Source organism: Peromyscus leucopus, chromosome 11 (assembly GCF_004664715.2).
Source record: "Peromyscus leucopus breed LL Stock chromosome 11, UCI_PerLeu_2.1, whole genome shotgun sequence".
Lineage (NCBI taxonomy): Eukaryota > Metazoa > Chordata > Mammalia > Rodentia > Cricetidae > Peromyscus > Peromyscus leucopus.
In genome coordinates this window covers 37,495,617-37,522,880 of record NC_051072.1, presented here as the reverse complement: position 1 = coordinate 37,522,880, position 27,264 = coordinate 37,495,617, and the positions used below count along the sequence as shown (strand labels likewise).

The 27,264-nt window shown below is 36.0% G+C and overlaps 1 protein-coding gene across 5 annotated transcripts in view; it reads right to left on the bottom strand.

The window, feature by feature from the left end:
* The window catches only part of Gpbp1 (GC-rich promoter binding protein 1), a 78,739-nt gene that overhangs the window by 10,576 nt on the left and 40,899 nt on the right, over nt 1-27,264 (bottom strand). For 3 of the 5 annotated variants that reach the window (XM_028884372.2, XM_028884364.2, XM_037209440.1), the window contains 9 exons: nt 21,653-21,776; nt 21,300-21,523; nt 17,057-17,123; nt 16,040-16,099; nt 9,032-9,216; nt 7,629-7,769; nt 6,128-6,295; nt 4,661-4,848; nt 1,110-1,212 (listed from right to left, as the gene is read on the bottom strand). In XM_028884372.2, the coding sequence (XP_028740205.1) occupies nt 1,110-1,212; nt 4,661-4,848; nt 6,128-6,295; nt 7,629-7,769; nt 9,032-9,216; nt 16,040-16,099; nt 17,057-17,123; nt 21,300-21,523; nt 21,653-21,776 (1,260 nt within the window). The remainder of the gene's footprint in view (nt 1-1,109; nt 1,213-4,660; nt 4,849-6,127; nt 6,296-7,628; nt 7,770-9,031; nt 9,217-16,039; nt 16,100-17,056; nt 17,124-21,299; nt 21,524-21,652; nt 21,777-27,264) is intronic. The other 2 variants (XM_028884381.2, XM_037209441.1) reach the window with 1 other exon arrangement.

The window sequence follows — 27,264 nt, the reverse complement described above, 5'->3', positions numbered from 1 at the left end:
CGCCTTTAATCCCAGCACTCAGGAGGCAGAGGCAGGTGGAACTCTGTGAGTTCAAGGCCAGCCTGGGCTATCAAGTGAGTCCCAGGAAAGGCGCAAAGCTACACAGAGAAACCGTGTCTCAAAAAATCAAAAAAGAACTTCTACATTCATTTTCATACCAGCAATATTCATAGTAGCCAGAAGGTAAAAGAAACCCAAGTGTCTATTAACAGATGAATGAATAAACAATATTCGATACATGCAAATAATGGAATACTACTCAGCCTCATCCCAGGAAGTGCTACATATACAAACCTTGAGAGTATAATGCTAGGAGAAATAAGACCATCACAAAAATACAAATAGTATATGGTTACACTGATATGAGGCATGGGAAACTATCATGTTCATACAGACAGAAAGCAGAATAGTAGTTTCCAGGACTAGAGGAACAGAAAGTTACCATTTGTGGTACTGGGTTAGTGTTTAGAATACAAAAAAAAAAAAAAAAAAAAAAAAAAAAATTGTGGAAATGGAGGGTGGTAATGGTTGTCAAACAGTATGAATGCATTTAAGACACTGAGCTGAATGTAGGGGTAGGGGAGATGATTAAATTAGTAAATTTTATGTGGTATGTTTTTAAGCAAATTTTAGAAGTACAATGAGGAAAATACTAAATTCACTTTGACCAGAACTATTTTTTTAAATCTATAATAGATTTAGAAAAATAACTTTTTGATGCTCTATCAAATGTTTCCCAGTACTCTTTCAGAAAGGAAAGTATACAGACCTAAAACAAGATTGTTTAGAATATTAAATATTCTTTTTTGAAAGTATCAGAGGCGAAGTTAATTAAAACTTGTCACCTATGTCAAATCAATAACCAAATTAAAGGTCTAGATAAGAAAAAAATTGTAAGTATTTTGTTTGCCTAGACACTGTACACACAGTAAGTCACTGCAGATTTGTCTCAAAGGAAATTCTGGCCTATGGAATGATGGCTAATAAATTCCTAGATAAATAAAACTATTAGGCTGCCCCCACCACCATGGTGTCTACTTATAATTTGGTTGTTCTACTTAAGGAAGGGCTGTTTTAAGAGTGAATCTAAAAGGCTTAGGTTTCCTTACCTGTTCACTAATAACTTGGAATTCTCTCATTTCATCCTCAGTTAAGGGAGCACATGTTTCATCATTTTCACTGTCTTCCTGCCAGCCCATCTCCTTTAATAATCTGAAAAGAAGAAAAGTAATTTTAATTTAGAGCTTCACCTGGGTAATGCAATTGTACCCTTAATACTATGTACAAGAAAACACGATTCACAGTCTGCTACACAGTTCCCCAAGATACAAAAGGACTTCTGAGTTTATTTTCTTAAAAATGAGTAATTGAGCAAGCAAACCATATTTAGTAGTAAATAAGAATGAATTGCTTGACTGCTTAATCTTCAGGGTCAAGGTTCTCTATGCTGGAAACTTCCAGTAGGAAAGTCAAAAATAAAAAATGGCAAACCCTTGTACTATTTAGTGATAATGCCATTTTTTTCTTTTTTTTTTTTTGGTTTTTTCGAGACAGGGTTTCTCTGTGTAGCTTTGCACCTTTCCTGGGACTCACTTGGTAGCCCAGGCTGGCCTCGAACTCACAGAGATCCACCTGCCTCTGCCTCCTGAGTGCTGGGATTAAAGGCGTGCGCCACCACCGCCCGGCCATTTTTTTCTTTTTCAATACCACCACAATCCAACATATTCTCAACTGCTCATTAGATTTTCTACTTGGAAAAGAAAGGCTGCAGAAGAATGCCCTATCTTGCATTTTACAATTTATCTTCTACCAATGTCTTGGGTGTATGACATTCACTATCCTCAGTACACAATTCATTCTAAAAAGAGGGATTATGTTCAACAATAACAGAAAAATTATTTTTCAAAGTTATCAGCCTGGAACTATATAATGAAAAATAAAAGTTTACACTTTTCACTTTTTTTTTTAAAGAAAATACTTCCATTTTTAGGAAAACAGAGCTAAGAAAAGACTAACAGAGAACTAGCCATTTTGATTTGTTGGACAAGCATGCTGCACATAAAGCAGTAACTTTGAAGTTTCTGTGTTTTTTAAGGACACTTAAAAAGGTATTTTTAATTGTACTCCTTAAATATTTGTTATTTCTATTTGGACATCTTTCAACTTGTATCTATTACATATCATGGTGTTATCAATTTCATACATTTTTTCAAAGTCTCAAAGAATATATTAGTACTCAAGAGATATGAACAGTACCTAACATGCTACTCATATTTTACAAAAGAAGAATTAGGGTCACTTAAGTACAACAATTTGCTTACTTCACAGCAAAGAAAAAGAATTTTAGTATTCTGCCTCCAAAATTATTATGTTCCACACTGAACTATTGCCTCAAAACCAATACAGTCGAGTCAGCATTAATTATTTCTTTGATTTCTATTCACTGGTTTTCTGATACACTGTCTTGACTATAACATAGATGGCTGCCCTTAAAAATGGCATTTCTACTTAACCTAATCATTCAATATCACCTAATCTAAAGCTCATAAACTAAGACTAATAGAACTTACTGCTTTTGCTATGACCATTTTTCCTTCTTTTACTTATAAGAATAGAAAAACATTTGTGATACCCTGTGCTCAATCAACAACACTAAAAGAAATGGAGAAGGGAACAAGTATTCTTAACTCTCCCGCTGGATTATTTAATACAAAAGAATTATCTCTAGAAACTATTGTTCATTACTGATAAATGCATCCACTATAAGCATATGTACTTATACATCCACTATAAGTTATATGTACTTATGAACTGCAAATAAAGTTAAGTGAAAACCAAAGCTATGATATCTTTTTTCACATATGAAATCACATTTTCATAAAGAAATTAAACCTGAAGTCTACAAGTAAACTAGAAGAAATCTAAATGCAACTTTGTAAGCTTCGAGAAAAGAATGTTTTATGGGCTTAAGGTATAGGACTCAGTGGCTGAAAGCTTGTCTAGCAGGACAGGTTCAATCCCCAACTCCCCCACAAACAAAAGGAGGTTAAGAATAACCATAATTTATTTGCTCTAGGATTAGATTTCCTAAATTTAAATGTTAACTACACAATTTACTGATTTTGAGACACTGAATAATCAACATCTGCCTTGACTCCTCTGTGAGACAGAAATAGTCAATGAAAAACATACAAGTACATATAATCTTTTAAAAAGAAACTGCCTATGTATATATACATTTGTTCATTTCTGTATGTGCACATATGTTCATACAAATATAAGTTTTCATTAATTCAAATGGGCACTTTTCATTTTCCCTTTACATACTAGGATAATACCCAATACAGTATTACTAACATGTAACTTGCACCCATGTAGAGACTGCTCCAAATTAATATAATTGGATGTGCTTGGTTTCTATAAATTTCTACCCAGTGTTATACAGGATGTGCAATTCTGCTATTAGTAGCTTTTACATAGATTCTCATTTTCAATCTCCCATCATTATCTTCTTATGAATATAGTTCATATACCTCACTGTGCACCAGTCATTATTTTCATTTCTCTACATAAATCTATCTCATTAATTTAGGCAGAAGCCCTAAAGAAACATTTTCTTAATGTTCACAAAAACAAAACAAACAAAACATCTTATACATGAATGCTTGTAAAGGCATTACTTGTAATACTTAAGAAGTGGGGGAAAAGACCACTAGATACTCTTTCAGAAAACCAGGTCTCGATTCCCAGTATCTACATGGCAGCTCACAACCATCTGTAACTCCAATTCCAGGTATCTGATGCCCTCTTCTGGCCTCCATAAATACCAGGTATACATGTGGTGGTACAGACATAAATGTAAGCAAATACTTAAACACATAAAATGAATCTTAAAAATGAATATAAAGTCATGCAGCCATACAATATACTACTGAGCAATAAAAAAAGAACAAAGTAATGGCATACTCTAAAACAGGAATGAAAATAGGCTTAATCAAAGCCAGCATGAAAGAGCTGAGATACAATCCTAAACTCCATATAGAAAACAAATCAATGATTATGTAAGTCAGGGTGAAATGATTAAACCACAGGGGAAACACAACTGTAAATTCAATAAAAATCATCTGCCCATTTAAAAGCAAATCAACCTTATTTTTAATAAACATGTTAAAAAGCAAACAAATTAGAGTTAGGTGTGGTAGCACATTCCTTTAATCCCAGCACTCAAGAGGCAGTGCCAGGCATAGTTCAAGGCCAGCTTGGCCTACATACTAAATTCCAGGCTGGCCAAGGTTATATGGTAAGATCCAGTAACAAAAGAAAAAGAAATAAATTCAGGGTTAAGACTATAGCACTTGTAGCCGAGCGGTGGTGGCGCACACCTTTAATCCCAGCACTCGGGAGGCAGAGCCAGGTGGATCTCTGTGAGTTCGAGGCCAGCCTGGGCTACCAAGTGAGTTCCAAGAAAGGCGCAAAGCTACACAGAGAAACCCTGCCTGTCTCAAAAAACCAAAAAAAAAAATAAAAAAAGACTATAGCACATGTAAAGTAACAAGTGAGAACCTAGATCCAGTACCCATCAAGAAGCCATCAATCACTTAAACTTGGTAAAATCTTGAACAGAGATTATGGTGGCTAAAAGGTAGAAATAATTACTAACCTGTGTTCTGCCTCAAGTGAACTGGAAAGAACATCAGTTTGTGGAAAGGTTGAAGAACGAATGATCTGTTGAGAAATCACTGAAGCATTGCCATTCTCTTGTGGAATTTCATTTTCATCAAAGTTTCTGTTTATATCTCTTTCTTGGTGAGTACTATTGCTGTTATGCAAATTAAATGAGTCGTCATCCTGAATTTCAGGGAGTTTAAAATATAAAGAGTGAGTTCTAAAGAACAGTTACTAACAACTAAAAGAACCTATCTAGACTCTCATGAAAAATACATAAATCTAAATTATTCATCATTAAATTTCAAAGGTATTCTCACAAAATACCTAAGGCCAAAAAGGTAACGATGAAGGAAAAGAAAGAGCAGTAATTATGCAACTGGTACTTACTATGTAGTCCCTGCTGGACTCCGTCTTGCATCAATCCTCCTGTTCCAGTCTACAGAGTACTGGAATTACAGGCATGTACCACAGTGCCAAGATAAAAGGATTTTTAAAAAAGGATAGATTTGTGTCCAGGCATGGTCATGCACACCTGTAATTTCAGCATCTGACTGGGAAGCTAAGGCAAAGGATCATAAATTACATGTCAGCCTAGACTACTTACTTAAGACCCTGTCTCCAAAAAATAGAAATAGAAATAGAAATAAAAATAAATAAATAAATAGATAAATAATAGATAAATAGATAAAACAAAATCCATGTGTTTTTGCATAGAAAAATACAAAATGAGAAGTTTCAGGAAAAAAAGCTAACTAGCTTTCTTAACAGGGAGATAAAATTTTTTTTACTACAATTTCAAAATAGGTTTATTGAAGGCTTATTTACAACTGTGTGGATAGAAGCACCCCTAAGGATGGAGGCCAGACAATAGGTCTAAGAGAAAGGGGAAGACACCACGGAGATCATCATTAGGGAGAGAGTCAAGGAAGTAATCTGTTGAAGATGCACACAGGAAGGGAACCAGGGGATTAGAGGCTCTGATCTCACTAACTGCCTTTTCCATTTCCTGCTAGGGCTTCTCAAAACTGAATCAAGCAAAGAAAGCAGAGCCCATTTCTAATCCTGCGAAGGTATTCAGTGACTACACAGAACAGCAATGACAACCAAGTCCAGCACATCTGAAACAAGGTACAGAGCCGACCTGGACTCTAGCATCAGGGTTAGGCGCCATCACAAATACTTCTGCCCAAACCAGGTGTGTGGGTGTCCAGCTTTCCAGAGGTGGAGGCAGGAGAATAAGAAGTTCAAGGTTAGCCTCAACTACACAGAGTTAAAGATCAGTCTGGGTTATATAAGACCCTCAAATATTCCCCAAAGAAGACAGGAACCTGCTGGCATGGGCTTAGGAGGGGGAAAAAAAGACCAAGTTTTAATTGGAGTTATCAAGGTTCTAAATATTTATCCACATAGTTGAAAAGTACGTTCCTGTCAGATGAAGAGTCACTGCAATTTCAATTACCTTCTCTGAGCCAGCATGGCTCTCATCTTCATGTTCCTCTTCTACTCTGTCCCTTTTCAATGCTTTCAAAAAGTCACTCTTCTTATCACTGCGCATTCGTGTCAGTTTAGTTAAACGAGGCTGCTGATTAAGTTTGTCAACAGGCGAGGAAGAATTTGAACGATTACACTAATGGGAAATGCAGAAATACTAGTAAACATGTAACTAGATACTCAATGTAAAAATAAAGTGCACAATTATCACAGCTTTTTATCATACACTTATTTGTAAGGTGAAACTGATTTCAAGGTATAGATCACAGTAAACTGTTATCTAAAAGGGTTATTAGCTCAAGAACTTTCTTATTTCAGATATAATAAAGGTCAGATAACAAACAGAACTTAAAACATAAAACTTAAATACATAAAATCAGGAATTTATTGACTTTAAATATTTACACAGCACATAAAAAGCCATTTTTCTGGCCATGCTACAGAGTGCTAGGGTTCTGAAACACCTCCAATAAGATTTTATAATCATTTATGCAATAGGATGACATTACATTGGATTTCCCCAGAGATTTCTGTGAGAGGAAGAGAGGGGGAGAAAATAGTGACTTTTCATTTTGTTTTCTCTTGATGCTTAAGCAGTAGAGCACAAACATCTGAATGTTACAACTGTGTGATAGCAATTTTTTAGTCCACAGAAATAAATCATAAGGCTTAATTGCTGAAATTGAAGTGTGTATTAGAATTAAAGAACAATAAACCAGTTAGAAACACTGGTCCTATTTTAACGTGAAAATTCTACAGATGAGGACATAAATTATATATAGTTTTCATATTCCAATATGGGACCTAAAACAACTTTTAGTCCAAGACTCCAACCAGCAGAGGTGTCTTTGATCCTAGATTAGTCAAGGAACTCCCTACTCTGATTTTCAAAAAAATACAACTACTTGAGGTACCACATACTCATATATACTTTTCTTTCTTCTCTTAATTTATTGTTACTACTAATAATATATCCATCACTCCCAAAACAAAATTGTACAAATTCTCGTTCATAGCCAAGATTTAATTCTACAGTGAAACTCCCACAAGCATCAAATAAACTGCAATTATTTTAACACGTGTCTGAACTAAATTCACTGAAAAAAATTAAAGCATCTCACCTTTAGTAAGTCTATGCATTTAATAAATTGTTAAACTATCAGGATTTAGCAAGTGGGCTTCACAGCACAACCTACGTCCGGAAGCTAACTAAGGAAGAATGGTCATTTATGAAAAGAGGCTCCAAACTAACCTGGGCCACACAGCAATACCCTGCCTGGTCTTTACTTTTAAATACAGTACCATCCTCAGCCAGGAGGTGGTGACACACACCTTTAATTCCAGCACTTGGAGGGCAGAGGCAAGGGGATCTCTGTGAGTTCCAGAACAGCCAAGGCTACCCAAGTGAAACCCTGTCTCGAGTGTGGGGAGGAGGGATTACATTTCTCAAGAAATGGTCAGTGGCCTACCTCTTTCACTGAATTTGTTGATGGACTAATACTCTTGGCAGTTGACTTGAAAGTATTAAAGTTACCAACACCATATGTAGATTCATGAGGAAAAGAAGTCCCAACTTTGTTTTCTTTAGTTTGGCTTTTCCATTGTGTAGGCTAAAGAAAAACATAAGAATCTATAGTTAGCAAAAACAAATTCATGAAAACAGAGAAAAAGTGAACACACTGAACAATGATTGCATATGGCTCACAGAAGTTCTCTTACACTACTTTCACCATCTCTCCATGGTTCTTTGACGTTCCTGACTGTCATTTATTATTCGTTTTTTGTTGTGGTTTTATAGAGACAGTATCTATCTATTCAGCCCACGAGTTAGGCCAGAAGTCACTATCCTCCTTATCAGGCCCTTCAGGGCTAGGATTACAGGTGGAACCCCAGCATATGGCTCCATCTTTTTCTACAAATAAAACAGAGGTTTAATATACAATAAAGACATCTAAATTTGGGGCTAAGAGATGGCTCAGCAGCTCTTGCAGACAATCCAAGTTCAGCTCCCAACACCAAAGTCAGATGGCTTACAAATCACCTGAAAAACCTGACAGCGCTGGGCAGTGGTGGCGCACCCCTTTAATCCCAGCACTCGGGAGGCAGAGCCAGGCGGATCTCTGTGAGTCCCAGGAAAGGCGCAAAGCTACACAGAGAAACCCTGTCTCGGAAAAAAAAAAAAAAAAAAAAAAAAAAAACACAAACCTCTGACCTCTTAAGGCACCTGCACATAGACACACACACACATACTCACACACGTGATTTAAAATAATAAAGGGAACTCGGGTGTGCCGGCACATGCTTTTAATCCCAGCACTCTGGAGGCAGAAACAAGTGGATCTCTGTAAATTTGAGGCCAGGCTGCTCTACACAGCAAGTCTAAGCCAGCCAGATTTCATAAAGACCCTGTCTCAAAAACGCAAGATGAGAAGTTGTTCTCTAACCTCCACCTGGGCATTGTAGCACGTGTGCACAGACAACTACACACAAAATGTGATTTTTAAACTAATACAGTAATTTTTTAAATCTAAATCAAAATTCTTTAAGAGTTAAGAGATTTCTTTTTTGTCTTATAATAAAACTCATGAGCATTTTAAAAACTTAAAACTGAGTACCAAGTAAACAGTATAATGCATGTACCAAGCAAATAAACCCTAGTTCATCCAGTAGAGCAGAAATTATAAAAATTTAATTCTCTCTGCTCCTAAAGTAAAATAGTTCATATGTATATGAAGCTTCTTTTTACAGCAGATGGAGACTACTACAAAAAACCAGCAACTGGTCAAAGTGCAGAGAAAAACTTGAGTTTGGAGTGCCACTTCACAAATGGGACATCTATCCGTACCAAACTTGGCTTAAGCGCAGGACTTACTTTTGTAGGTGGAACAGCAGGTTTGGGGACTAAGCCTTTATAAACACTCGGACCAGTTCCATTCTTAACTGGCTGTGACGGAAGGTTTCCTGCTACTGGGAATCCAGATAGCTGTAAGTCTTTTGTATTACCTTTCTTAATGACCAGCATTCTTGGAGCTCTAGATTTAGGATTCGGGGGATATTCTGCATAAATAAAGCACAAGCATGTGTTATATACAATTTCAAATTTTAGAGTAAATGATCCCATCAAAACCTTAACTGCATTATAAAAAATAATACCAGCTGGTTTGGGGCAAAATAATCTAAGTGAGTAAAGTCAAATTCCAGCTTAAGCATAACCTTATGAAATATAAGAGTTTGGGCAATGCCTACTAATACAGAAGACTGCAGGCTAAGATGTAATTGGAAAACAAGAATTAGTATCTTTACATTCTTCACTTATTTAAAAAAAACTTTAAAATTTTTCATTTTAATGTGACAGTTCTAGTTTCCCCTTAAGCCAGTATTAAAAAGTCAAAATTTCCTATCTTTTTTCAATCCTTTCAATATACTAACAAATTAATAATCAATGAGTGAGGACCCACAATCCCAATACTTCTAAATGTCTATTAGATCCAACTATTAGTTAAAAATAAAAATTATCTCATAATGTCAATTCATTCAAATATTTACAGTCCATATTAATGTAACTTTAGGCATCATGTAAAGTCAGTGTTCTGAAGTCAGTACTGGGAATAACTGCTAAATGAAGACATTTTTAAGATTACTGTACTTGCTGGGAATATGAAATTTTCCCCGGAATTTAATCAGGTTGTATGTATAATCAAACAGGTATTACACATACCTATCATTGTCACAAAGAAGTATATCCTTCATCCCTTACAAAAAGTTCTGAAAATATCAGTTTCATAATTAGAAATTTTACAATAGCTAACTCAGATCAAAATCTCTGAAAAATTCTAAATTTAAATTAGCTCAGGATATAAATGGCATACTTTATTAACTGGTAAGATGGGTAGATGCTTGTGCTGGTACCCTGGCTCCAAACTACCAACTTCCTACTAGATCATCTTAAACTATGAGCCTGGGCCGGGCGGTGGTGGCGCACGCCTTTAATCCCAGCACTCGGGAAGCAGAGGTAGGCGGATCTCTGTAAGTTCGAGGCCAGCCTGGTCTCCAAAGCAAGTTCCAGGAAAGGCGCAAAGCTACACAGAGAAACCCTGTCTCGAAAAACCAAAAAAAAAAAAAAAAAAAAAAACTATGAGCCGAGTGGAGCACGCCTTTAAGCCCAGCACTTGAGAGGCAGAGCCAGGCAGATTTCTGTGAGTTTCCAGGCCAGCCTGATCTACAGAGCGAGATCTAGGACAGGCACCAAAACTATGGGGGGGGGGGGGGGGGGGGGGGCGCCGCGGCCTGACCCGACACTATGAGTACTTCAAACTCTCCAAAAGATAAAACTGATTTATCATCTACTTCCATGCTGACAGATAAAGAATGAGAACTTAGAATTAAATGAAAACAGGGTTACCATACCAAAAATTAAATACATGTTGAATTACTAGGGAAAATATCCTATATATTGGTATCTAAAAGGCCTAATAGCTTTAAAAAAAAGAAAGAAATTTCAAGCACACAAGAACAAAGTATGTATAATTTTACTGAAGATTTTATTATACAATGAAGTCAAGGAAACCAAAAATAGGGGTGAAGATCTCAACTAGAGAACAATGAAGGACACGACTCTACTGTTAGTGGTTTTTAATGAAAATATAATAAAAATTAATAAAAACCCAAGGATATGGCAGCCAAGGCAGGAGGATAGTGAGTCTGAGGCCGGCATGTGCTTAAACTGAGACCCTGCTCGATTCCTCCTAACAAAAAGGTTCTTTGAAGACGGTCATGATAGCACCTATACTGTCTAGCACTTAAAAAAAGGAGATGGGAGATTACTTGTGCCTAAGAGGACCAAAAATGTCTTCATGGCTGGGCAGTGGTGGTGCACGCCTTTAATCCCAGCACTCAGGAGGCAGAGGCAAGCAGATCTCTGTGAGTTTGAGGCCAGCCTGGGCTACAGAGTGAGTTTCAAGAAAGGCTCCAAAGCTACACAGAGAAACCCTATCTCGGGGAGAGAACATAGTATGATCTCATCTCACAACAGGGGGAGGAGAATCCCGATAGTCCAGTGGTTAGGATTCAGATTTACAAAAGGGGATGGAGGGTGTTAAAATTAAATATAAGACAATTATCTTAGCCTTTAAATAACAGCAAGGAATCTGAGGCATAACTGATGTTTACAAAATACAAAAGGTAATTTTAAAGGTATCATCGCAGACATCAGGCTTTGAAACAGTATACCACAATTAAATATGACTAATGACTTCAATAGGGCTAGACAACTAAGTTCATCTTCCTTCCCTCATAGATTCTTCTATGTTAAGTTACTGTAATGGGCTGAGCAGTGGTGGCACACACCTTTAATCCCAACACTTGGGAGGCCGACACAGGCGGATCTCTGTGGGTTCCAGGCCAGCCTGGTCTACAGAGCGAGTTCAGGGCAGCTAGGACTGTCACAGAGAAAGCCTGTCTCGAAAAATTAAAAAACAAAAAGAAAAAAGTTCCTGTAATGGGGAAGGAAGACAGATCGACTGTGTGGGAGTTGTCAGCAGAGGACTGATACACTCCTATACACACTGCTAGATGGAGACGTGAAGGGAGAGTTTCAGTTTAGAATATGCACAGAGAAATACAACAGCTGAGAATGATTAAATCTGCCCTACGGACTCTGGGAAGCAATCACGTAAAATGAAAATACCAAGATATGGCAGAAGAAAAGAATTTTTCCAAGCAAAATTATATAATTCACAACCTAGTCTATGTGTTTAAACACCAAGAAAATGGGTTTGACACAAGCTGAAGACATATGAAGAAATACAATTTAATATATTAATCACTGATTTTTAAAAGTAGAAACAAGATATGTTTGGTGGTGCGTGTCTAAAAACCCAGGATTTGAGAAGGTCCACATCAGCCTGCATTACATACTCAGACCGCTAACTGGAAAAGGGGGTGTGGAATAAGAACAGGATGAGGCAGAGAAGACAGAAAGTAGATTGATAAGTTGTTTGTTTCTTTGAGCCTCAAGTTGATTCTGACTACAAATTTCACCTTTCCTAAAATTGGATTCCTTGAAGCAAGAAAGAGTCTGGCTGTTTCTTCAATGAGGTCCTCAGTGCAAAGAATGATGGAATGCCCTATAAAGAAGAAAGGTGAAGCCTAAGAAATCACTCTCAGAAGAATAAGCAGCAAAAGTAAGAGATCACAAAAGTACCAGATGAAAGATGACAGGGAATTAGAAGGAAGAGAAGCAAATACTGTGTTATGCTCTAAGCATTTAAAGTATCATGATGCAGGAAAATGGGATTTTTGTACATGATTATCAAACTCTAATACTAACTTCCAAGTAGCTCTAACCAATTTATTATACAACTTTATAGAAGTTGGTCTATTACTTATTAAGATGCAGACTTCTCTCATAATTATTACGAATTTTTGATATTTAACTTATACAAAATACACAGAAAAGGCATATGCTATTTTCAACACAGTAACAAATCAAAAAAGTACACTTTTCTTAGAACTTAGCAATAACATGTAAGAGAAGAAAAAAGAAAAAATTATAAGAGAAACATGTAAAGACATCTATATCCTATAAAGCTATTCTGAATAAACTTTACAGAAGTTGCTCAGTTAAGAAAATTTTGAGGCCAGTGAGATGGCTCAGCAGGAAAGGACACGTCACCACACCTGACAAACTGAGCTCAATCCCCAAGGATCCACATGTTTAAAAGAGAAGTGACTTCCACAAGTTGTCCTCCGATCCCTACACACATGCCACTGCCATTTGTAAACACGCAACCACAAAATAAATAAATGCGACATTTTATGGAAGTTTTCTTAGGGATTGGAGAGATGGCTCAGGGGTCAGAGTGCTCACTGTGCAAAGTTCAAACCCTTAACACCCACATGAAAGCTGGTGTGGCCCCACGTGTTCCTGAAATTCCATGATTGTGGGGAGCAGAGATAGGAGGACCTCAAGTTCTTACTGACTGCCAGGTTCAGGGAGATAACCCATCTCCAACAAATAATGTTTAAATAATAATTAACAAATAATGGCAAAGCAAGAAACCCAACATTCTCTTCTGGCCTTGGTAGCCAAGTTTGGTCCAAACCTGGGCTACAAAGTTAAGACCCTGTGTCAAATAGTCCCACAGAGAGAGGGTGCTCTTATTGCAATAACAACCTGTAAGTAAAGAAGGAGTAACAAGGAAACTACTCTGTACACTTAACTTACATTACACTGTTTTATTATTTGTCTCTTTAGATTATTTCTCAATTCTTACACATCTTTGTATGTAAGTTTTTAGATTCACATACTATCTTAGATCTTTGACAACTGTTAATGAACTCCATTGAAGAACTCTGAAGGTAAGTGTTTTCAATTTTCATAGTATTTCCTCCTAGCTCCCTAAATAACTTATCTTACAGTAAGTGACTTTTATTGTTGTCTTGTCATGTGTGCCCTCCCTTCTACCTACCAATGCAAGAATTAGCTCTTCAATTTCTTAAATCAAGGTCTCTGGTAGGGTGAAAACTGGCTTTTGAAAAAATTAGAATATTGTTACAAATAATAAAAAGTATTCAGGTAGCTAAAATTGGAAGATTGAACATTTGAGGACAACCTGAATACAGAGCTTGAACACTTCAATTCACTGATTCAATCTTCTTTTCTGTTTTTCATTATAGTTTTCAGTTACCCAATTTCCTATCATGAACACTTATTTTTACAGAGAAAAACAATCTGCTAAAAATTATTTCTAAAAAAACATAGACACTGTATTTTGCTGTTTCAATGTTATTTAACAAATGTGTTTTGATCTACAGATGTTTTAATCAAGTAAGTTACTACTGTTAATTTTACATTAGTATCAACAGACACAGTGCCTTTCCTTTATGAGGTCTCCTGCTTTATTCATATACAGAACAGGTTTAAAGATACTTTACCAAGCCATATGTAATGGCAAATACAGGCAGGAAGGTCAGAATTCAAGCTCATTAAGACCCTGCCTCAAGGTGGATGGGGGAGCTGGGAGGGAAGGGCTTTGCAAATATAAACAACTCCTATGATAAGCAACCGCAATGTCTCTCCTTTTAAAATTTTAATCCTTCTTTCTATCTGTGCTTCCTGAGTATTAGGAATTGTAAGTGTGTACCACCACACCCACCTAAGCAAGTCATGTTCCTGACTGAAGATTTATTTTCCTCAAACTGTCCACTCATACTCCATTAACTTATCCTACTCAGTCTTAAAGAAGTGCTGCCTTCCCCTTATGATGGGAATTTTTTTTTTACTGTTTTTACACAAGACAGATAGTAAAGGAATGTATTTCAATACTCAAGCAAAACAATCCACCAAAAAATTCTTAATCTAGTTTCTCAAAGACTTTACTGGCTTTCAATACATTATACTTCATTTAGCATAATTTCATTTCTCAACCTGTATGGTTCAAGCTAGCTAAGTTGCAATTCTGTAGCTAAAAAAAAATGGGGGAGGAGGTTGATAGTGGGAGACTGGTCACTAACGTGCTTTGGTTTAGAAGGTAAACAAAAATATCTTAATAATGTACCTTATACTAAAAGGCACTCTATCAGCTATGAGAAAAAAACAGGTTTATCATATCATCAAATACACAAAAATATAAATGCTGACCAGAAAATTACAGTAATTAAAACATTATTCTTGAATGACTGCGTATCTTAAGCACTGACTGTTACAATAATCTTGGTGGTATCCATATAGCATAGTCTATTAGTATTTCTGAATATTTCCAAGACTATCAATAGCCACTGTGGCCTTGATTTCTTACACATACATAAACACTCATTTTTTTCTTTGTTCCTCAACCTCCAAATAAAAAAATAAAAAAATAAAACAATTATTTTAAATTTCTCAGTTACTCACTGCCAAGTATCTTGAATTGCTATTTTAGCATTATGTTATTAAAAACACAGAGATTTCTTAATAGTCATTAATCTTTTGTACCAAATAGCTGTGATCCTGGTTAAGACAAAAATAGTATTGAAGTCCTAGATATATAAAGGTTGAAAGGTGTTACCAATAAAGCCAGCTAAATCCTAAGTAAAAATAAACTTAGGTAATGACTTTATTTTAAATGGCTTAATTAATTTCCCTCAAGCCATTTTTTTAAATTGGAGTATTATGTTATGAATAGGCCCATGTATGATTGACAAAGTCAACAGTTTGGGAAACAAACTATTTTTCTTTTTATACATACTAAATTTTTGTTAGTAAATTTTTGCTTACCTGGAAGTATCACTAGAAAAGTTCTACTGAAGTCTTTGCTAAAATCCTCTCATCTTCCTCAGGAACATAGATAGCTATTCTAAGTGTTGCTATGAGGAAAAGCATACTTGGGAACCCAGGGGGTAAAATGAGAAAGGAATAATGAAGTACGATACAATGAACAGTATCATTGTATTTCTATGGGAAGTACTCGAATTTAACAATTAACCATTCCACAATTAACCTTTTGTTTTGTTTTTAATGCAAACACATATCTTAGTTTACCTAAACAAACAGTTTTACCTCCCATTTAAATATCTTTTCAACTAGTATTCAAAATCCTTAAATCACCTCTGAAAACAGAACCAAAATCTTTATAATAATACATTTTAGTCTAGTTTTCATAACTGTCTTTGTCTTTAAATCATTTCTAAGATTAAGTGAACCAAGGACCGTACACCACACTAGTATCTTATAGTTTGTATGACAAATGCTGACATTCTTGACTTTTAAAATGTACTTTCATTACACTAGAATCCAAATTATTCCTAATTTCTTAGAGATTCTATTTAACACTTTTCAGGAGATTCTATATTCTTATGCAATCAGTTGTTCCCAGAAAAACTGAATAATAAGGAAACATACCTAAGAGAGGAGCTTGGGAGATTTTTTTGGTTGGGTATGTGTGTGTCTGGGCGTGTAGGCCTGGGGAGAGTGGTAGAAATACTAATTTGCAATACAGAAAAAACAATGCCATTCACATGGTTCTAACAAAAATGTCTGACCACCCCCTCCCCCACCCTCAAAAGCCATTAAATAAAAAGGGAGATCAAAAGAAAACAAAATAATTCCCCAGTTTCACCCCCATAAATACAATTAAGACCAGCACAGGGAGTGGCAAAGTTTAAAATAATGCCATTATTATTAGGACTAGCATGCTACCATAAGCCACAATCCTTTTGTTTTAGTAGGCTGTTGGTTTTCAATTAAAAAAATTACAAATGAACATGTGTACAAGTTTTAAAATGGATAGCACTTTTAATTTGGTATCAAGTTTATTTTTCAGAAATCTTATAAATTTTCCATTATTTTAAACTTCACTTAAATCTTTTAAAAGCTTTCTAATTTGTACTATGAGTGCAGTTTCTTCTGTAAGATCTTATCAAATTCAACTCAGCAGTTTTAAAGGGAGTTATTTACCAGAAACTCAGTAAGCTTAAAAATCAAATTTCAAATGTAGACTAATCAAAGGAAAATCTATACAAATAGTTTATCAGTCTACACACAACCATTTTCATACATAGTTATTTCATGTTACAATGACAAGTACTTATTTTCCCAGTTAGACAAATTTCAATGATAAAAAACTAAAAATATAAACTATATATTGAATTATTTGAGATTATCAAGACTACTCTCAAAACTGCATTAACCTGGAATCATTCTCAAAAACGATCAAATACTTAATGTCACTAGCATGTGTAAATTAAGTATTTCAAATAAAATTTATACCCAAATTCCTTTCTTTTAAAGGTATTACTTCAGTATCTTAGCAAATCAAATGCAGTGATTAAAGAGTACCCTATTTTATACTTTTTAAAAAGGCAACCTACAAATACAATATATTTTGTCCCTCAAAAAAATAGGTAAAACATTACTTACCCCATACACCCGCAGCTAAAGATTTATTCTGATTTGGTTCTCTCTCATATTCAGGATTTAAAGATGGCTGAAAGAAAATTAAATTTAAAAATGTAACAAGGCACGTAAGTGTTTCACATAGCAAAAGTCCTTTAAACAATCACATGGTTACACATCTTTCATAACTGAGGAACATGGTCTGGTCAGGTCTTAGTTATAATACTAATTCTCCATAAACTTTGCTTTCAATTTCCTCTGCTAACCATCAAAATGTCTACTGTTTATTCTCACTGCTAATTGGAGACAAAGAGAATCTTTACCTTCATCTAATTATCTGAAGACATCTGGACTAAAGTAGAGAACATAGACACAGGGTGGAAATGTAGCATAATGGCAAAGTGCTGGTCTCACACATGCCAGGCCCTGAGTTCAGTGATAACACTACCCACCAAAAGACAAAAACCCCACAGAGCCAAGGTGTCTACTGGCCCCTATAGTAGCTGCTACTTAGAAAGGATAGGAAACAATGGCTTTTGTCAAGTAGTTCAAAGCAGAGCGAGACAGCAGCAAATGGAAAACCCCAGTCAGAAGTATAATGCTTTCTGCAGTACACAGTTATAACCAAAGAGATGAAAATTACACTCTTCACCAATTCTATTATGTTTTGTATCAATGGAGTGTTTCTGTTAACACACTCATTCTCAGCACTTGGGAGGACGAGGCAAGAGAATTCAGAACGCCACCCCAAGTACATAATGAGTTACTGAGGACAGACTGGGCTACATGAGAGCCGTCTCAAAGAAACAACAGAAAGAACTAAATAGAACTGTATGCTAGTCAACTGTTTCTGCAACTTGCATAGATAAACCCAGTCTCAAGAGAAACAGAAACCAACACAGACATTCCCAAAGCAAAGTGTGAAATTTATTTCAAAGGGTGCTTAGGATTATTCAAAAGAGATATGAGCATTAATGGCACTCTAAAGCTAATCTTGGTAGATGTTTAGACTCTAGAATCCTAAGACTTAACAGTTTCTTTAGAGTAACTTCACAGTATACCAGGTTACTTTTCATATTACCTGGCAACATAGTCTGCTTTCTTTAAGGAAGACATTTAATACTTATAATAAATAAAATGAATCTAAGTACAAATACTTTATGTACAGAAATTAATTATTATTAGCATGGAACTAACATTACTAAAAAGCCCCATAAGAACATATATGTTTACCTGTATAAGTAATTTCCTCACAGAAAAGAACTAAATAAAACTAAGAGTATTTGGTGGCTATATATCCTTTTCTTAATTATATGATAGTATTAAATATACTATTATAAACTGTACAGTTTATTTGCATATATAATTTATATACATATGCATTTATATATACATTAACTATAAACTATGTCTATACTCCAGGTCTAAAAAGTTACAATAACTGATTACCACTACCTTAGGTCTGGAGGTAAGGGACAATAAGAAAGCAGCAATTAGAATGGGGTAAGCTTTTGGGGGGAGGGGTGAAACAGGGTCTCACTTTGTATCCCTGTCTGGCCTCAAACTCACAGAGATCAGTCCATCTCTGCCATCACTTCAGGCAACCATTAGTTTTTATTAAGAGCTTACTATGTATACGTTCAGGGCTGACCATTTAATAATGGATAAAATGTACAGTAACATGCAGATTGAACAGGATGTATTTATGTATTTAGGAACCCTCCTCCCTCCCTGCCCCCCTCATGCATTTATAACAAAAAGGCCATGTATGTGAAAAAGAGAATGCAATTTACATGGGAGGATGAAAAGAGGAAAATGATATAATTTTATTATAATCCTACAAATAAAAAATATTATTTTTAAAAGAGCTTACAATGTGCTTACTGTGTGTTTAATTCACTACATTGTTTAATGCACTATTATCCCCAGTTTGATGATGTAAGTTAAATTATCTGGTGATTATCTAGTGGAAAAAACAGACCATTCAAATGGTAAGGTACAGAAATGTCCAATGTTACTTGATAATACCTAAAACAAATCATTTACTCTTCATTTCCCGTAACCAGTCTCCTGCCCTAAGTCCAATCTGTCAAATCCTTTCCCTAGAGCTACCTGAAATAAGACAAAAGATACCCGAATACCTTACCTTTGGTTATCAAAGCTCCCAAACGAAGCGTCACTGGTTTGTCACTAGTCTTCCACTGGAACAGTTTAGAACTCAAATCTTTTACACTAAAACTTATCCTTTCTTCCTCCCAGGTTTTGTCTTAAGTTTTACACTTAAGTATAAGAGCCTTATACTAACAAAGCCCACATCCTAGCTCTGAGCTACACACACTCCCAATTTCTTAGTGCAACAAGACTTGTTCCTTTTGGTCAAAAGAAGCCTCTCTTGACTTCCCTTACCAAAGTATCTACTACTCAGTCACTTCATCTTCAAATTCTCTGCAGTTTACAAGTTATTTTCTCATTTGATGCTGAGTCTTCCCACTAGGAACAGCTCCATGAGAACACAGATTCTGCCTGTCAAATTAATCTATATATTCTGCATGCCATCAACAGCAACAGACTAATACAACCACTCAAATATATACCAAGAAACAGTAATAAAAAAAAAAAAGTGCTGGTTCTCTACTTACACAACATATGAATTTTAAATGATCAGAAATTAATCAGAGCCAAGCACAACAGTGTACACCTATGTAAACCCAGCACTTGGAAAGTGAAGAAAAAAACATCAGAAGTTAAGACTATCCTCAGCCACAGAGTAAGTCTGGGACCAACCTAGGCTACAAAAGATCTTAACTCAAAACAAACACAACAAAACCCAAAGGAAAACTGTTTACTGGGTCATTTTTCTGTAACTTAAGAAGCACGGTATTTAAAGAAGACATACTGAGATTAAGGAACAAGAAAAGATGAAAACTCTGCTTTCATTTACCCAAGAGGATCACATAAGTCCATCAGTTCCAGACAAGCCTGGGCAGCAATAGTAAAACTCAATTGATCAATTAGCAAAATACACTTTCAAGACCCCGCGTGCATGAGTGCTTGCTTGCTTGCTTGGCGTGCGTGTGTGCGTGCGCGTGTGTACACAAATGATAGATTATGAGGTACTTGTAAATAAACCACTAAACTCGTGAGGCTTCTAGTTCTAAGGGGGTGTATTCAATTTTCATAAGGAATGAAAACAACATAAATATGCCAAAAGGTTCTGGAAGGAGTCAGAAGGGAGAAAGAAAGAAACCATTTTAAAGCAGAGTTAGTGACCAAAAAATTCCATTTAGAGTGGCCAGGGGAGATGGCTCAGGAGGTTAAGGTGCCTGCTGTCAAACCCAAAGTACACACATTGTAAGAAGAGAACCAAATCCCTGATGTTATCCTCTGGAGGCTTGTGTGAGGTGGCTCATGCTTTCTATCTCAGCACTTGGAAAGTAGAGACAGACACTGTGTGCTCAAGGCCAGTCTGGTCTACACTGTGAGTTCTAGGGCAGCAAGAGCTACATGGCAAGACCCTATCTCAAAACATTAGTACTAAGAACAATATTTACCACACTATACACTTTCATTAATTTCACAGTAAAGGTATTTATCTTTTTTATTTTATTAGTGGGTATGATTAAATACCCTAGAAAATTAACAGAAAGGAGGAAAGTATTTATTTTAGTGCATGGTTTCAGAAAGCTCAGTTCACTAGGGAAAGTCATTGTGCAACAGAAAAATTCAAATCATAGGAGCAGGAAACAAAAAAAGGAGGTAATTCCTTTTATTCCATTTGGCCCCCAAGCCCACACTCAGGATGAGTCTTGCCCTCTTTCAATCCTCTGGAACTGGCAACCTGGTCTACATGGCAAGTTCCACGAAGTCCAGGACTACATAGTGAGACCCAGTCTTAATAAAACAAAAAGCCAAGTTAACCTTGACCTCCACAAATATACTGTGGCCTGAACTAACATACATACAAGCACACACACACAAAATTAAGAGGTAATAAAGAAATGCGTGATTCCTTATAAAATATGAAGTTTAAAATAAAGTAGACAGAACTTGGCATAGTGACTCATGCTTGAGTTCAACTCAGCCTGAGCTGAAGCATGAAACCCTGACTTGATACAAAACACCCACAACTGAACAAACACCTGTTAGAATGACCCTACAGAAAAATTACCTGTGCTGATATAAAATGAACGACAAAAACCTACGAGTGCCTTGATACTGAAATGGCACTTGCAGAAACATCATTTGTATGAAAATTATAGAAACTTACAAAGTCCTCAGCCTCAAACTGTCTGCGTTCTCTCTTGTCTTCTTTCCTCCCAGTGTCATTGTCAGGGATGCTGTTTTCATGTAGTCCTTGGCTTTTTCCAGAATGGAAAAGACTGCTACGAGAACGGGAATTTCCACCATGGTATCCCCCTCGATGATTTATGTTTTCTGTACCATTTCTGCCATGCGTACGCCATCCATTTTTTTCTTTCCTCCCAAAATTACCTTTATTTGATAACAGTAAAGTAATATAAATTCAAAGATAGTTATACTTAATGACTGAATAGTAATCAAAACATCCTAAAAAGATTATGAAAAAAATTATGAATTCTATCATTCCTTAGCAAATTTTACCTCCGTTAGGACGTCCAATACCAGAATCAAAGCCATCTGAAGAGTTGTGTCGTCGACGACTCACATCATAACGATTTTCTGTCCATGAAAAATTTTCAGAATGCTTCTCAAAATTCAATGATGACTGAAATAAATTAAAATAAATACATTTATTAAGCCTAAATTTAACTTTAAACCAGTAGCACATCAACTTATTTCTAGTTTAAATGGTTAAGAATACATGCAGTTATTTCCAAGCTATTGAATATGTATAAAATTAATCATACTGTTATTCTCTTTCCTTCTGCTTTACCAAAAAAGGCATACTTTTCTGAAAGAATTCAAGAACTACACCTCCTTACTACACTACTGCTTTCCAACAGTAATACCAACAGTAGCAATAATATACCCCAAGATAAACAAGTAAAAATGTGATGCATTTTTAACATATAAAATTCTGTACTACACTCTATTTGATGTAAACATTTTCATTCTTTTTTTCTACAAGAAAAATTGTCAAGTGTGAAACATTTTTAAGCTCCCTAGACTTTTCATAAAGTAGTTAAATACAAAAAGAAAAAAAGAGGAAAATAATACAGAGTAACTATTTCAAAAATTAAGACTACAAAGTACAAGTTATTTATAATGGTTACTTAATGTATATATGTGAATGATATAATCACAATCAAAATTCTCAACAATTACAAAAAATTTTATGTAGTAAAGGGATTTGTGTGTCATTAGAAAAGGAAGTGGGGAAAGGTATAGTAGTGCCTGTTCTTTCTTTCTCTTGAGACAAGGTCTCAGTGTGTACCCTTAATGGGCCTAGAAGCCTAGCTGACCAGGCTGGCCTTAAGAAAAAGGGCCTCCTTAAAAAGAAGACGGAAAATCCATGAACTGGGAGACACAATAAGCTATAGGAAACAACACAAATAATGATATCCTAACATGGAAAAGTAAGCAAAGGTATTCTTAGAAATAGACTAGAAATATCTAGTCCTTTAGAGTCCTGATGTGTCCTAAGTCCCAGGTGCTGAAGAGAGTTCCAGGACTGCCCATATGGTTTGGGACTAGCTTTGGTCTGATTTCCACTTGGTATGATTTCCACTCTCTTAAAATGGCCATGTTCACTGTGCTATTATATACTGAAGTATGAAACTTGTTTATTTTAAGGGCGATTACCTTGAACTTCAGAAGAGACAGTGGATTTCTGAATAGTGTTAGGACTGTGAAAGACTATGGGAACTCTGGAAAGTGAAACAAATATATTTTGCATCATGAGATAGCTATGGGCCTGTGCCGAATTCAGAATGGAATGTTGAGCGTGAATGTGTTTGAACACTTAAATCACCAGTTGGTGGCACTGTTTGGAAGGTTATGGAACCTTAGGGAGGTAAGCCTTGCTGGAAGAGGGAAGGAGGCACAACCCACTCTACTTGATTCTCTGTTCACTCTCTGCTTCCTGTCTGTCCATGGAATATTATCAGCCTGTCTCCAACTCCTGCTGCCATGAGAGAATGACTCCCACAAACCATAAACCACAATAAAGGAGAGAACAGAAAAATGCAAAACAAACAAACAAAAAAAAAAAAACAAACGGCAAGAACAGAATAGTATTTTTGTATATTAAGTGAAACTAAAAAAGACAAAATTCAGTGATACAAAGTAAAGGCTAGTAAGAGTACACACAGATAAGACATGCCTACAAAATTATGACGATTTGGCCAGTTGCCATATTCAAGTAACACAATCAAATATTTTTACAACTAATGCAAACAAGAGACTAATCTATCAGTAAATAGCTATTAGTTTAGAGAGTGGAGGTATTAACTGCCTGACCAACCAAATTTGCTTGACATCAGGTAATAAGAAGGGAACTGGAAAATTCTGACAAGGCCCCCTCTCTCTCCTCTCTTCTTTTACTGTTCTTACTTCTAAATTCCTACTTCCATTAAAGAACTGGGTTAAATACTCAAAGTTTTAAGTGACAAATAACCCAGTATTTTACTGGTTACAGACAAGGTTTGGAATGTGGTGATGCTTTATCATAAAGTGAAAGTGCTAATCTGAAAATAGGTATACAATATAAACCATCTTTTACAGTAACTTTAAAAAAGTTTACTTAACAGCAACACTCTTTACAGACTAAAGTTACTTGCAAACACAATGAAGTTAGGTGGTAACAGGCTCCACCCAATTTAACAATGCTTTAGCATAGCAAACTAGTTTGGAAAGGTACATGACCAATTTCTAATTACTAGTGTGTAAGAAAATACAAATAAATATTCATCTATTCCAAATTTGAAGAGTACATGGACTCATATGTAAATATTATAGAACTAAAACCCTGAATTTTTTTTTCCAGAGCTGAGGACCGAACCCAGAGCCTAGCAAGCACTCTACCACTGAGCTAAATCCTCAACCCCAAAACCTGAAAGAATTTAAAATAACATTACCCTCTACCTACTTCCTTTCAGAGAAATTTTTTTCTATTATTTGGTATCCCCAAATCAACATTATCATGACTTTTTGTGTAGCTTCAATATTCACTAAGACTCTAAAAACAAATTGTTACCATCAGTTATTATTCTGTGATCACACATATCTGAACATAAAAAAGGGGGGGCTTAGAGAAATTGCTAGCATTTTAGGCAGAAAATAAAACCAAATTATAGGCATTAATATACATAATTCAACCTTGTTTCTCAATCTTAAATACACAATTAAGCAATTAATGAATTTTAGTTATTATAATAACACTGTAGTCATGAAAATAATACCTGTCTTGGGAAGAGGGGGGCAGTAATCAATAGGGCCCTCCAATCTCTGGAACCTTCATGCCCAACATAGTAGTAAACGCCAATCTCAGCTACTTCAATACGATTTTCCTTGTCCAAACAACTTGCTGTTTCTTCTGTTACCCTACCCCCTACCCCCCCCCCCCCCTTTTTTTTTTTTTTTTGCTCTCCAATTTTCTTTCTCTTTCTCTCCCTCTCCACTTCTCAAAAATAGGCATTCTCTGTGTAAACCAGGCTGGCCTCAAACTCAAGAGATTCGCCTGCTTCTCTCACACTTTTTAACACACTACAAATGCCAATTTGATATTTGTCCTGACTCCATAATTAATCAATTCACAATGCCTTTGTCAAACCAAATTGATTTTGTATGCTGAACTATGACCCTCTATTAATCTTTATTGTCCTTTCTATGATACTCAATACTAGCAAAAGTCTCCTCCTTTTAAAAATGCTTGTCTTAACCAGGCAGTGGTGGCACACGCCTATAATCCCAGCACTGGAGAGGCAAAGGCAGGTGGATCTCTGTGAGTTCGAGGCCAGCCTGGTCTACAGAGTTAGTTCCGGGACAGCCAGTGCTACACAGAGAAACCCTGTCTCCTCCCACCCCCCAAAAAGGTGTTGTTTTAAAGTGGAGTATCACATTTGCAATACCAGTACTTGAGAGGGAGAAAAGAGCCAGGGATTCAAAGACCCTATCTCAATTATTCAATCAAACAGGTGAGAAAGGGTCTTCCTGTGGTTTTTTCTGGACATGGGTTTTCTGCTATACATAAAAAGGAGCAGACAACTCTCACGTCTTCCTCTTTCCCTGTGTGATTCTATACACATTCATTCATACTTCACATCTAACAACCTGAATAGTCCAGAGATTCTTTTACCATTTCAGATCTCACTTCTGATCTGCATTCTCTACTGATAACACACTGATGTCTCTCAGTGTGGGTTTTGTTCTGTTCTGTTTTTCAATTTTATTCATTATTATTGCCCCCTCTACCCACCCCCTGCACAATTTCTCCTAAGGCAAGGTTCTCTCCTTCCACTTTCATGATAGTTCCAAGGATTAAACTGAAGCTTGCATGACACGTGCTTTTATCCACTCTTAAATTTAGACATATCCAAACCATATCTCTACCATCACATTCCTATTTCTAAGTGATCTAAGCCTATAATCAGAAAATAAATTTTCATTAAAAATAATGACACTTTGTATGCAAACTTGAAAAAATTAAGGGGCTGCAAGCTAGCTCAGTGGTTAAGAGCATAAACTGCTATTCCAAAAGACATGAACTTGATGAATTTGATGAATGCCTATTGTGCAAGCTCCAAGGGATCCAATGCTTCTGGTCTGTCAGCACCTGCACTAATGTGCACACACACACAGAGATGGATGGACTGACATGGACACACACAATCTTTTTAGAGTTCTAATGGGGGGATAAAGTAAGGAGGCGAGAACTAAGGACTGTCTTTGCTAAATGCATTACCTAGCACCTACTAACACCTTAGTTTTTAATCATTAGCACCATGCTTCCACCCCTCCCCCAAAAAAGGGTGAAGCCATTCAAAAATAGAGAATAACTAATACATCTAAATTACAAGACAATGAAAAACACCTTTTGAACTTAAAAAACACTGAAAGGAAATTCAAATTGAGGTAGCAAAGTACAGCAGGAATGGAAAATGTTAATTTGGCTGTATGTTTGTGCATATATATACATATACATTGTAGGGTTCTAAAAATTATTTTTGTTTCTTTAATAAAAAAACTTCCCACTGCTACCCTTCTTTATTTTACTAGTAGGAATGTAAAGTTGTACAGTCACTTTGGACACTAGTTTGGCAGTGTTGGTTTTGAGTTTTTTGTTTTGGTTTGGTTTGGTTTTGGGGGCGGGGCAGGGGAGGGGAGGTCCCAGACAGGGTTTCTTTGTGTAGTCCTAGCTGTCCTCTACCTAATCTCCCAGGTGTTGAAACTAAAGGCAAGTACCACCACTGCCCAGCCAGTTGGGCAGGTTTGGGTTTTTTGTTTTGTTTTGTTTTGTTTTTAACTTAAAAAGCCAAGTATGGTGGTGCACACCTTTAGTTCCAGCACTTAGGAGACAGAGGTAGGAGAATCTCTGTGAGTTTGAGGCCAGTTTGGTCTACAGAGTGAGTTACAGGACAGGCAGGGCTATGTAGAGAGACCCTGTCTTCAAAAACAACAAAGCCAAAACAAAAACAACAAGAAAGAAAAAAAAAAAAAAAAAAACATGAGTGGCAGTGCACGCCTCTGATCTCAGAATTTGCAAGGTCATCATCAGCTACACACCAAGTTTAAGGCCAGCCCGGGGTACAGTAGATACCTTCTTAGATAGATGACAGAACACAGCAGCAATACACATTACATAGAGAGCTATATGACTTTTCAAATATCTTTACAGATTCATACACTAAGTTTTAGATAGCATTATTCAAAATAGGAACGAATAAACTGTAAACAAACCAGTTGTGGTAATGTACACCTTTACTGCTAGCAACTGAGAAACTGAGGCAGGAGAATTGGAAGTTTTAAGACAGACTAAATTAAGTATCAAAGCCATATCCAAAAGAAAAGAAAAAAGACAAGGCTGCAAACAATTTAAATGCCCATCAATAGATAAAATGTGGTAAAGCTATATAATTTAAAATAAATACTGATAAATGATACAATGTACATCAATCTAAAAACAATTTTTAAGTGAAATTTAAACCATTGTTCAAAATTCACTTGATGTTATTCCATTTTGGTGAAATATCTAAGCAAAGGGGAAAAAAAAAACAGATGGCAGCCTAATGCTTGCCTTAGGTCTGAAGAAATGA